Source organism: Pristiophorus japonicus, chromosome 2 (assembly GCF_044704955.1).
Source record: "Pristiophorus japonicus isolate sPriJap1 chromosome 2, sPriJap1.hap1, whole genome shotgun sequence".
NCBI classification, from domain to species: Eukaryota; Metazoa; Chordata; class Chondrichthyes; family Pristiophoridae; genus Pristiophorus; species Pristiophorus japonicus.
Genome location: NC_091978.1, coordinates 329,407,277 through 329,419,867, shown reverse-complemented (window position 1 = coordinate 329,419,867; position 12,591 = coordinate 329,407,277). Strand labels below are relative to the sequence as shown.

The window sequence follows — 12,591 nt, the reverse complement described above, 5'->3', positions numbered from 1 at the left end:
CTGCAGAGTTCGATTTGCTCCGTTGGTTGTGGAATCGCCTAGTTCTGTCTATAGCATGGTGTTTCAGCTGTTTAGCATATATGTAGTCCTATGTTGTAGCTTCCCCAGCTGACATGGTGGGATTTGAATTCATGGCTCCAGATCATTAGTTCAGACCTCTGGATTATTTGTCTGGTAAAACTACCACTATGCTACATTATCCCCAGCAATGCAGTTTTGTAATAATCTACTCACTAAGACTACACAAAGATTTTAATTTGTACTTTTAAATTTCAATGGGCCCGAAATTGGTGAATTTACCACCCATTGCCACCGATATTCCTCTGCAACATCCGCCCAGTGCCACTTTTGACGTGACCTGGAGCAGGCAGGAGAGGAGTGCAGCTGGGAAGCGCCTGCCGATGTCAGCGGACGGCTGAGTAGCGTAAGTGGACTCCCGCCCACCGAGATGTGATATTCATGCGGGCGGGAGTCGGCAGCAGAACGGGGATGGACCACTGACTGGAGGCTGGTCTTCCCCCACAGTAAGTAGGAAGATCTTGGAAAAAAGGTTAGTAAACATTTTTTATTTGTTTTTTCCACAACGATTTACCTTGATAGAGTCCCCTGAAGGTCTTCCGATAGTTTTTACATTTTTTGCTAATGATTTTTATTTTTAGGTCTTCGACCCTTCGTGGGCCCGACTCCATCCTTGGTGGCACTTGGGTGGCAAGCGCCTCTGCCGCCGAGAATGAGAGCTCCTGCCGGCTGCCGCCCAGATTGGCGGCATAAGTCCCTCATTTGCCGCCCGCTGACTTTCGAGGGACCTTGGTGATGAAAATCCTTTGGGCGGCACTTGGGCGGGGGGAGGCCTTCATCAATTTCGGGCCCATTATCTTTTCCTTGGCTAAAATCACATTCTGGTCTTGATATTTCTTCATAATTATATAGGGTATACAACACAGGAAATATATCAGACAAATCAAGCTTCTGCATACTGCCATCCATAATGCTTGCTAATCTGTCACCCGGAGGTACTGCTGGAGCAGAATGATGCGCATGGATTTCACTTCATCTTCTGCTGAGATCGAAAGCCTCACTTTCACATGGCAGTTCCGTCTATTGCCCAGTTGCAAAATTCCAAACCCACTTTGAGCTGAGATAAATGGATTCAAGTGGTAAACAGCTTTAGGGTTATGAACACGTGAGGTTTTGGTCAATTAGTTTAGAGACCAGGCAGACTCGAGAAGTTAAATAAATTGGGTCGAGTCTGTAACAGGGAAAATTGTACACAGTTGGTAGAAGAAAATGGGGATAGGAGGAGATTATTGCAGCCTTTTTTGTTCTGTGTTTTTCTTATGTCTTCTTATGAGCCAACCTATCAAATGAATTAACAAACCAGCCCAAATGGAAATATATCTGATGTAATAAATGAATATTGTGCAAACATGCACAGTTACTAATGACAAAACTATTATGATATTTCAGGTACAGGAAGAAAACAGAAAGTTCAAGTGGATTACTGATTGCATCCTAATTAATCAGTACAACAAATTTGTGATTGGAACATGGTATAAACATTTGAAAAATCTACATACAATATAGGCAACACTTCAAAAGTACCTTTGTGTTGATAGAGTACCTGTCCTGATGCCTCCTCTAATTTACCTACTCCACAATCTTTGTTTTGTTCACTCATTAGTGGAGTCCTCGGAGCGGTCTCCTACTTACCCCTTCAATGTAGGGGAGGAAAAACAATAAGAGAAGTCTTCAGTGGACTGTTGATGTGTATCTGAGTTGTCCATCAAGCGCGCCATTGGCCTGAGATCAGCAGGCACTTAGCCTCTTAGCTGCAAGAGGTGCATGTCTCAGTAAGGATAAAAATAAGGTGGGAAATAGAGTGACATACCCTAGTAAGTGGATAGATAGCCATCCTCACCCCCCAAAAAAGTAACAGCCATGTGGTAACATGAGGCTCTAACACTGGAATTATGATCATTTTATGAACTCAAGCAGTGCCGTCAGTTTATTGACATACACAATAGCGGAAATTTTCAAGCTTTTGCTCCCATTGTGGAGCCTCATAAGATTGGAGTGCAATCGCAGAATTGACGATATAGTGTTATATCCCTATCTGAGACTATCTCTGACCCATACTCCCATCTAGTGAGGATTCATGTCAGGAGCAGAGACTTGCAAAATTGCTTCTTATATGTGTACATTCGCAACTGGTTAGATTCTGTGACATGAAATTTTAATAAAAGAGTGCCTGAAAATATTGTATTAAAATAGCAACATTGGCTCTTTGACATATTTACAGTGTGATTGTAAATTCAGATAGAACATGCATGTACTAAAAACACATTAGCCTAGAAATTAGGTTGTGACCATTTTAGGACACGCAGTTCGTGCACCTCCGCACCTGAATGGTGAAGCCTGAGCTTCTCCGGATATTGAGTCTCAGGCCTCATTTCAGTATTGGCAGAGAAGCGTGAAGTGCCTGCCGGTGAAGAGGAGTCAGGTCGGGATCAGGTGTTGGCAGGGGCATCGGGAGGGAGGGGGGGGGGTGGATCTGGGGTAGGGGGGTTAAATATGGGTTTTGGAGGAGCATTCAAGCTCCTCCCGGTTCCACATTTAGGTTAGCTACTTACTGTCTTTGTTGCAGGTAATGGCGTTGGGTGCCTCCACAAACAATTTTTGGAATGGGGACATCAAAGGCAATTGTAAAAGGCTTAATGCCAGCTTCAGGTGTGGGTAAAGCAAGTCTTTTGTTTGTCTTTATCCAATATGGAAGAGGGTGCACTTCCAGCTGGTATAGTGCTCACATTTCCTGCCCACCAAATTGAGGTCTTACTGTTCGAGTAGCGCACAAAAAAGGGTGGTGTGCAAATCAATTTCTCAGCCATTGGGCCTGAATTGCTCCCTGGAGGAATAATGTAAAAGCATTTCCTTCATTACATGCTGTAATGGTGGTTTACTCCAGTAATAAAACTCACCGTGTTACTCCTAATCTGCAGTTCCTCTGGGAAGGTAGGAGTCAGGTTTGGGGGCAGCAGCACTGGCAATCACCACTGGTTTGGGACAAATCTTCTAGCAGTCCACCTTGTGATTTTCTCTCATGCAGATAAGATTGAAAACAAAATCTGACCTTACCAGTGGGTAAAGTGAAACTTAAACAAAAATACAAGCATACAATATTTCTGAGGAGGCATGTTTCCTGTTAAGCTCCAAAATAATGACTTGTTTGCACTGAATTTAGTGCCGGTGACAACTGAAGGGAAGATTGTGGCCATCACCTTGAATACAAGAATAGTATTTTTTAACAGTGGGAAATTTTATATTATCCAATAAAAGAAAGTAATGGTGATCTAAAATTTCTATAATAAATGTAATGTTACTTTCTAGTAAAATGTGTGGAACTTGGAAGACGAGAATAAAATAATATATTGAGAGCTTTTCCTTCAGTTATAAAAGCTAGTAAATGTTTGTTTGCCCAAGTGTTAATGAGAAATTTCAAATGAATGACAGTGAATGGTAGGACTATGTTAATGCAACATTGTAAACTGCAAGAGCAAAGCTCGATTGATTTGCAGAATCATTGGAACCCTGAAAACTGCCTTATACACTTCAACCGTTAATAATAGTTGCTCCTTTTTTATGAATACAATGACATGCACTTTGCAAGTGTGACAGGCGTACACTAGTTACCTTTTAACTGTATAGATGGATATAAGCGGTTTAATTTTGATTGCCTTACTTTCCATTTTTTTCACGAGTGTGTACAAGACTACTGACTTAACATTGAGAAGTTCAAAATAAGAACTACAATAAAATATATAATTGAAAAGAAGCAAAATAAATCAGAATAAAGAGTGACAGATTAATTATAGCAAAGATGGGACAATATTTATTTGTTTAGATTTATTTTCTCCAGACAGTATAATAATTGGTAGCCCCAAGGTCCTCGATACTGTTCTTCAGCAATAGTAATGATTGAAATTTCAAAGCAGATTATATTATCACTACATAAACATTAATAAATCATAATCATATTTTGTGCCTAGTGATCGAGAAATCCGTATGTATGAACTCTCCAACTTTGAACCCTATTGTCAAATAATTGGCCTCGAATCTATGCCTCTTCGACTAGATTACAGGTAATATTACTACTTAATGTAACCATAGATAAGGATGAGCTTAATGTATTATATTCCTCTTTACAGGATAGCTACTAAATGTTTGCAACACTTGTTAAATCCCAAAACAGTGGCAGTAGTGACAAAATCTGGAGAGTGACAAAATCTGATGGATTACTCTGGTACTCCACTCCAAAATAAATTCTGAAAGTATACATAAATGCACAACACAAATATTATAAACAGATAATGAAATCAAAATCTGTACTATATTTCCCCTTCATTTTAAGAATTGTTTTATGTGGGATGCAATAGTTTAGCATATCATTCTATTTATTCTGATTTAAATTAGTCCAGATTGATGGGGGAATCATCCCCTCTCTCTTCTGGCTATGTGCGATGAAATTGGGCCCAGTTCCCAAAGGGTACAGACTTACTGCACAAACGACCCATAATTCATTGTTAATTAGTAATAAATGAGCAGTCTCACTAGAAGCCACAATGAAGGCTGGTGTAGAAACTGGAAAAAAAATCAACCTGCGCAGAAGGATATATTCTTCTGAAGTTGGGGAAAACATAGAAATATAGAAACATAGAAAGAGTAGAGAAAGCTCTAATCTGTGTACACCTCATAGAATCATAGAAATTTACAGCACGGAAGGAGGCCATTTCGGCCCATCGTGTCCGTGCCGGCCGACCAACAGTTACCCAGGCTAATCTGACTTTCCAGCTCTTGTTCCGTAGCCCTGTAGGTTACGGCATTTTAAGTGCACATCCCCAGCATTGAAGCACTGACCACACTCGACCAGCTCCATTGGACGGATCACATTGTTCACATGCCTGACACAAGAATCCCAAAGCAAGCACTCTACTCGGAACTCCTACATGGCAAGCGAGCCCCAGGTGGGTAGAGGAAACGTTTCAAGGACACCCTCAAAGCCTCCTTGATAAAATGCAACATCCCCTGGAAGTTCCTGGCTAAAGTCCACCCTAAGTGGAGGAAGAGCATCTGGGAGGGCGCTGAGCACCTTGAGTCTCATCGCTGAGAGCATGCAGAAAACAAGCGCAGGCAGCGGAAGGAGTGTGTGGCAAACCAGACTCCCCACCCACCCTTTCCTTCAACGACTGTCGCTGTCCCACCTGTGACAGAGACTGTAATTCCCATATTGGACTGTTAAGTCACCTAAGAACTCACTTTTATAGTGGAAGCAAGTCTTCCTCGATTTTGAGGGACTGCCTATGATTATGATGATGATGATGCACATTTAGGTATTTTTAAAATGTGGTGAGGGTTTCTGCCTCTACCACCCTTTCAGGCAGTGATTTCCAGACCCCCATTACCCTCTGGGTGAAGAAATTTCCCATCATATCTCTCTAAACCGCCCCCCAATTACTTTAAATCTATGCCCCCTGGTTGTTGACCCCTCTGCCAAGGGAAACAGGTCCTATTATCCACTCTATCCAGGCCCCTCAATAAGGTCTCCCCTCAGCCTCCTCTATTCAAAAGAAAAAAGACTCAGCGTCTCCAATCTTTTCTCATAGCCAAAATTCTCCAGTCCAGGCAATATTCTTATAAATCTCCTCTGCAACCTTTCCAATGCAATCACATATTTCCTATAATGTGGTGACCAGAACTGCATGCAGTACTCCAGCTGCAGCCTAACCCGTGTTTTATACAGTTCAAGCATAACCTCCTTGCTCTTGTATTCCATGCCTTGACTAATAAAGGCAAGTATTCCATATGCCTTCTTCACCATCTTATCTACCTGGCCTGCTACCTTCAGGGATCTGTGGACATGCACTCCAGGGTCCCTTTGTTCCTCTACACTTTTCAGTGTTGTACCATTTAATGTGTATTCCCTTGCCTTGTTAGACCTCCCCAAATTCATTACCTCACACTTATCCGGATTGAATTCCATTTGCCACTGTTCTGCCCACCTGACCAGTATATTGATAACTTCCTGCAGTCCACAGTTTTCTTCATTATCAACCATGCAGCCAATTTTAGTGTCACCTGCAAACTTCTTAATCATACCCCCAACATTCAAATCTATGTCATTGATATATACTACAAAAAGTAAGGGACCCAGCATTAAGCCCTGTGGAACCCCACTGGATACAGCCTTCCAGTCACAAAAACACCCATCAACCATTATTCTTTGCTTCCCGCCTCTCAGCCAATTTTGGATCCAACTTGCTGTTTTTCCTTGGACCCCATGGACTTTTACTTTCGTGACCAGTCTGCCATGTGGGACCTTATCAAAAGCTTTGTTAAAATCCATATACACTACATCATACGCACTGCCCTCATTGACTCTCCTGGTTACCTTCTCGACAAATTCAATCAAGTTAGTCAGACACGACCTACCCTTAACAAATCCATGCTGACTGTCCTTGATTAATCTGTCTTTCCAAATGAAGATTTATCCTGTCCCTCAGGATTTTTTCTGATAATTTTTCCATCACTGAGATTAGGCTGACTGGCCTGTAATTACTTGATCTATTCTTTTCTCCCTTTTTAAACAAAGGTACAACATTAGCAATCCTCCAGTCCTCTGGCACCACACCTGTAGCCAGAGAGGGCTGGAAAATGATGGTCAGAGCTTCTGCTATTTTCTCTTTTACTTCTCTTAACAGCCTGGTATACATTTCATCTGGGCCTGGGGATTTATCCACTTTCAAAGCTGCTAAGTCCCTTAATACTTTCTCTCTCACTATGTTTATCTCATTTAATATTTTACACGCCTTTCTCATTGCAAAGTCTGAATCGCCCCTCTCTTTTGTGAAAACAGATGCAAAGTATTCATTAAGAATCATACCCACGTCTTCTGCCTCCACACACAGATTTCCTTTATGATCTCTAATAGGCCCCACTCTTTCTCTAGTTATCCTCTTGCTCTTATTGTATTGATAAAACATCTTTGGGTTTTCCCTGATTTTACTTGCCAACATTAATTCATGCTCTCCCTTTGCTTTCCTGATATCTTTTTTAATTTCACCCATGCACTTCTTGTACTCCTCTAGAGTCTCTGCATCTGGCCTAGGAGTGCTAACGGTGGGTCTACACATTAGAATATTATCACCTTCACAATGAGCACAATCATCTCTTTAAAAAAAATAACTTTCTACTTCTCCCTTAAGATCTCCCAGGTCAGTCACTTGAGGGCAGACTGGTGATCTGCCAAAGACGCACTAACAGGCCACCAGGTGGTGTGCAAGAGTAACCCTGAGTGACAGACCCTATTTTTTTCCTCCTTTTTGGGAAGTGCTTGGCATTTACTTAGTACCTTCTTATGGTAGCTGACTGTGATCATATAGAGCATCACACATCCACACTCTATGGGCTCAATTTTGGCCATAGAGATTTCTGGCGTACTTGCCAGAGGTGCGCCAGTTTTCCACGCTTGGAAGTGTGCCAAAAATCTTCAGGCCGATTTTGGCCGCTGTCCCGGACCTTCTAGCAGCTGGCATGACGTGGTGACTGGGTCTGTGGGCGGAGCCAGCGTCCTGTGCTGGAAACAGTGCCGGGACGCTGGACATGTGCAGTAGGATCGGGATTTGCCATGATCACGCATGCGCAGTAGAATCGGGTCAGTGGGTGAGTGAGAGAGCTGCAGTTTCAACTGACCACGCATGCGCAGCAGAATCGGGCTCCCGATACTTTGCCGCGTTTCTGCCCAGCCCAGCCTCTCCCTCCTCTTCAGTCTCCCGATACTTTGCCGCGTTTCTGCCCAGCCCAGCCCCGCCTCTCCCCCTCCCCCTCCACCCCCTTACCTTCCCTTCAGCCTCTCAATGCATCTTTGTCAGCCGCCCCTTTCCCAGGCCGATTGGCCTCCCGTACAGGCCGACCCGCTGCCTGCCCCGGTGGATTTCAATTCAAGGTAGGATTTACTAGAATTATTTATTTGTTATTCAATTGTTTACCCGAGTTCTTTATTTTTATTGAGTTATTTCAACTTTTATTTGCAATGTTTGGTGCTTGGTGCTTGGATGCAGGTCCTTACTTACTTACCTGCACCGATTTCTTAACTGCCCGCAAGGTTTTTCAGAGCTGGCCACATACGCTGACCTAAGCAAATTTGGAGTAACTTTTAGCTGGCCAGAATTGCTTAAATGGCCAAAACTGGCGTAAGTGGCTGGGAACGCCCCCTTTTGAAAAAAAAACGGAACTAAAATAAATCGTACCTAACTGAGTTACTCTGGAGCAAGTTCATTGGGGAAAATGGCGTTTTTTAACTTACGCCAGAAAAACCAACTTACTCCAAAAAAATTGGAGCAAGTCATTGCCAAAATTGGGCCCTGTATTAGGTGGGTGATACCATGCCACGTCATAATTACCACAATGGATTTAAAACCAGAATAACAGCTGAACAACTTCTCAAATCAAGATAGTGATAAAGAGATTAATGTTATAAATGTTTTTATCTTGCATAAATATTTTAAAATGTTTCCAAAATCCTTGTCAGTATTTTAGGACAGTATCCCAGTTATGCAGTAGAATTGTTTCAAGAAACATTTGCTAAGCGGACTGCAGTGGTTCAAGAAGGCCCATCATTACCTTCTCACATGTGCAACAAATGCTTAGCTCGTGATGTCCACATCATCAACAACACCTGCTTTCATTTATATAGCGCCTTTAATGTCATAAAACATCCTAAGGTGTTTCACATGAGCGTTATTAAACAGAATTTGACACCGAGTTACACAAGGAGATATTGGGACAGGTGACCAAAGGCTTGGTCACAGAGGTAGATTTTAAGCAGTGTCTTAAAGAAGGAGAGAGAGGTGGAGAGGCTTAGGGAGGGGATTCCAGATCTTAAGGTTCAGGCAGCTGAAGGCATGGCTGCGATTAAAATCGGGGGATGCTCAAGAGGCCAGAATTGGAGGAAAGCAGAAATCTCTGCGAGTTGCAGGGCTGGAGGCTGTAAGGCTGGAGAGATAGGGAGCAGTGACGCCATGGCATGATTTGAAGACAAAAGATAAGAGGTGTTGCCGGTGCGGGAGTCAATGTAGGTCAGTGAACTTGGTGCGAGTTAGGATAGGGACAGCAGAGTTCATAAAAAGGTTACAGCACAGAAGGAAGCCATTCGGCCCATCAAGCCCATGCCGGCTCTCTGCAAGAGCACTTCAGCTAGTCCCACTCCCCCACTCGTTCCCCGTACCCCTGCAATTTTTCTTCCTTCAGGTACTTATCCAATTCCCTTTTGAAAGCCATGATTGAGTCTGCCTCCACCAACCTTTCAGGCAGTGCATTCCAGATCCTAACCACTCGCTGCATAAAAAAGGTTTTCCTCATGTTGCCTTTGGTTCTTTTGCCAATCACCTTAAATCTGTGTCCTCTGGTTATTGATCCTTCTGCCAATAGAACCATCGAAACATAGAAATTAGGTGCAGGAGCAGGCCATTCAGCCCTTCGAGCCTGCACCGCCATTCAATAAGATCATGGCTGATCATTCAACCTCAGTACCCCTTTCCTGCTTTCTCTCCATACGCCATATCTAACTCCCTTTTGAAAATATCTAACGAACTGGCCTCAACAACTCTCTGCGGTAGGGAATTCCACAGGTTAACCACTCTCTTGAGTGAAGAAGTTTCTCCTCATCTCGGTCCTAAATGGCTTATCCCTTATTCTTAGACTGTAACCACTGGTTCTGGAACTCCCCAGCAACAGGAACATTCTTCCTGCCTCTAACCTGGCCAATCCTGTCAGAATTTTATGTTTCTATGAGATCCCCTCTCATTCTTCTAAACTCCAGTGGATACAAGCCCAGTTGATCCAGTCTCTCCTCATATGTCAGTCCTGCCATCTCAGGAATCAGTCTGGTGAACTTTCGCTGTACTCCCTCAATAGCAAGAATGTTCTTCCTCAGATTAGGAGACCAAAACTGAACACAATATTCCAGGTGTGGCCTCACCAAGGCTCTATACAACTGCAGTAAGATCTCCCTGCTCCTATACTCAAATCCTCTAGCTATGAAGGCCAACATGCCATTTGCCTTCTTCACCGCCTGCTGTACCTACATGCCAACCTTCAATGACTGATGAACCATGACACCCAGGTCTCGTTGCACCTCCCCTTTTCCTAATCTGTCACCATGCAGATAATATTCTGTTTTTGCCACGAAAGTGGATAACCTCACATTTATCCACATTATACTGCATCTGCTATGCATTTGCCCACTCACCTAACCTGTCCAAGTCACCCTGCATCCTCCTCACAGCTCACACCGCCACCCAGCCCAGTGTCATCCGCACACTTGGAGATATTACATTCAATTCCTTCATCTAAATCATTGATGTATATTGTAAATAGCTGGGAATAGTTTCCCTCTATGTACTCTGTCTAGACCACTCATGATTTTGAACACCTCTATCAAATCTCCTCTCAACCTTCTCTGCTCTAACGAGAACATTCCCATCTTTTCTAGTCTATCCATGTAACTGAAGTCCTTCATCCCTGGAATCATACTCGTAAATCTTTTCTGCACCTTCTAAGGTCTTCACATCCTTCCTAAAGTGCGGTGCCCAGAATGACACACAATACTCCAGTTGAAGCCGAACTAGTGTTTATAAAGGTTCTGCATAATTTCCTTGCTTTTGTACTCTATGCCTCTATTTATGAAGCCCAGCATCCTGTATGCTTTTTTAACTGTTTTCTCATGCACATATACCCCTAGGTGTCTCTTTTCATGTACCACCTTTAAGATTATATTGCCTCTCCTTATTCTTTCTACCAAAATGTATCATCCATCATCATCATCATTATCATCATAGGCAATCCCTCGAAATGAGGAAGACTTGCTTCCACGCTGAAAAGGGATGAGTTCACAGGTGTTTCAATGAAGGACCTAATATTCCGGATCCCGAATTACATCTTGAAGGGTGGAAGATACCTGTGCGTGGATTTTTTTAATGTGTGGTGGCTGTTGCACCCCAGCCACCACATGGGCTTGACAGAGCTAGGTCTTGGTCCAGTGGCAAGGATTAACCAAGACGACTGGAGAGCAGCTCTGCTGCATGGACCTAGTGTGCACACATATTGCAGTGTGGGCTGGCCCGTGCTGCCCCGAGCCCTCGCCTCTTCTGGGCCCCAAACTCTCGCCTCCCCTGGGCCCCGATCACATCCATCTACGAACTCTTGCCGCTCCTTCGCCCTGACCTCGCCACTCCTGCTGTACCTGCCCGCACTGCAATCAGCTGTCACCCTCCTTTCGCACTTTTCTGCGTTAAATTTCATCTGCCACGTGTCCGCCCATTTCACCAGCCTGACTATGTCTTCTTGAAGTCTAACAATATCCTCCTCACTGTTCACTATACTTCCAAGTTTTATGTCATCTGCTAATTTTGAAATTTTGCCTTGTACACCCAAGTCCAAGTCAATAACATATATCAAGAAAAGCAGTTATCCCAGTACCGACCCCTGGGGAACACCACTGTATACCTTCCTCCAGTCCAAAAAACAACTGTTCACCACTACTGTCTGAATCCTGCCACTTAGCCAATTTCATATCCATGCTGCCACTGTCCCTTTTATTCCATGGGCTTCAACTTTGCTGGCATGCCTATTATGTGGCACTTTATCATATGGAGGTCCATGTACACTATGATAAGGGCAATGCGGTTGACAATCGGTGCCCTTGAAACTATCTCATCTTGGTCCTCAGAATCCCAACACGATGAGCCCCAACACCAGCAGCACCAACAAGAAAACCAACCTTTTGGAAGTCCATGTCAACTGCATTGCTCTTATCAACACTTTCTGTTACCTCATCAAAAAACTCGATCAAGTTAGTTAAACACGATTTGCCTTTAACAAATCCATGCTGGTTTTCCTTAATTAATCCACACTTGTCCAAGTGACTGTTAACTTTGTCCCAGATTATCATTTCTAAATGCTTCCCCACTACTGAGGTTAAACTGACTGGCCTGTGGTTATTGGATTTATCTTTACACTTTTTTTGAACAAGGGAGTAACATTTGCAATTCTGCAGTCCTCTGGCACCACCCTTGTATCTAAGGAGGATTGGAAGATTATGGCCAGGGCCTCCACAATTTCCTCCTTAACTTCCCTCAGCATCCTAGGATGCATCCCATCCGGTCCTGGTGACTTACCAACTTTAAGTACAGACAGCCTTTCTAGTACCTCCTCTTTATCAATTTTTATCTCATCCAGTATCTCACAGTTTTTCACTGTGACTTTGGCAGCATCTTCTTCCTTGGTGAATATAGATGCAAAGCATTCATTTAGTATTCAGCCAGGCCCTCTGTCTCCATGCATAGGTCTCCTTTTTGGTCTCTAATTGGCCCCACCCCTTCTCTTATTATCCGTTTACTATTTATGTGCCTATAGAAGATTTTTGAATTGCCTTTTATGTTAACCTGCCAATCTATTCTCATACACTCTCTTTGCACCTCTTATTTTCTTTTTCACTTCCTCTCTGAACTTTCTATATTCAGCCTGATTCTCACTTGTATT

General features: G+C 43.2%; 1 protein-coding gene across 1 annotated transcript in view; it reads left to right on the top strand.

The window, feature by feature from the left end:
- The first annotated feature begins 372 nt into the window (after positions 1–372).
- Positions 373–12,591, top strand: part of LOC139234667 (cilia- and flagella-associated protein 337-like) — a 120,546-nt gene continuing 108,327 nt past the window's right edge. The window contains exons 1-3 of the mRNA XM_070865348.1: positions 373–550; positions 1,468–1,550; positions 4,044–4,136. Coding sequence (XP_070721449.1) covers positions 4,060–4,136 — 77 coding nt within the window. The 5' untranslated portion in view covers positions 373–550; positions 1,468–1,550; positions 4,044–4,059. The remainder of the gene's footprint in view (positions 551–1,467; positions 1,551–4,043; positions 4,137–12,591) is intronic.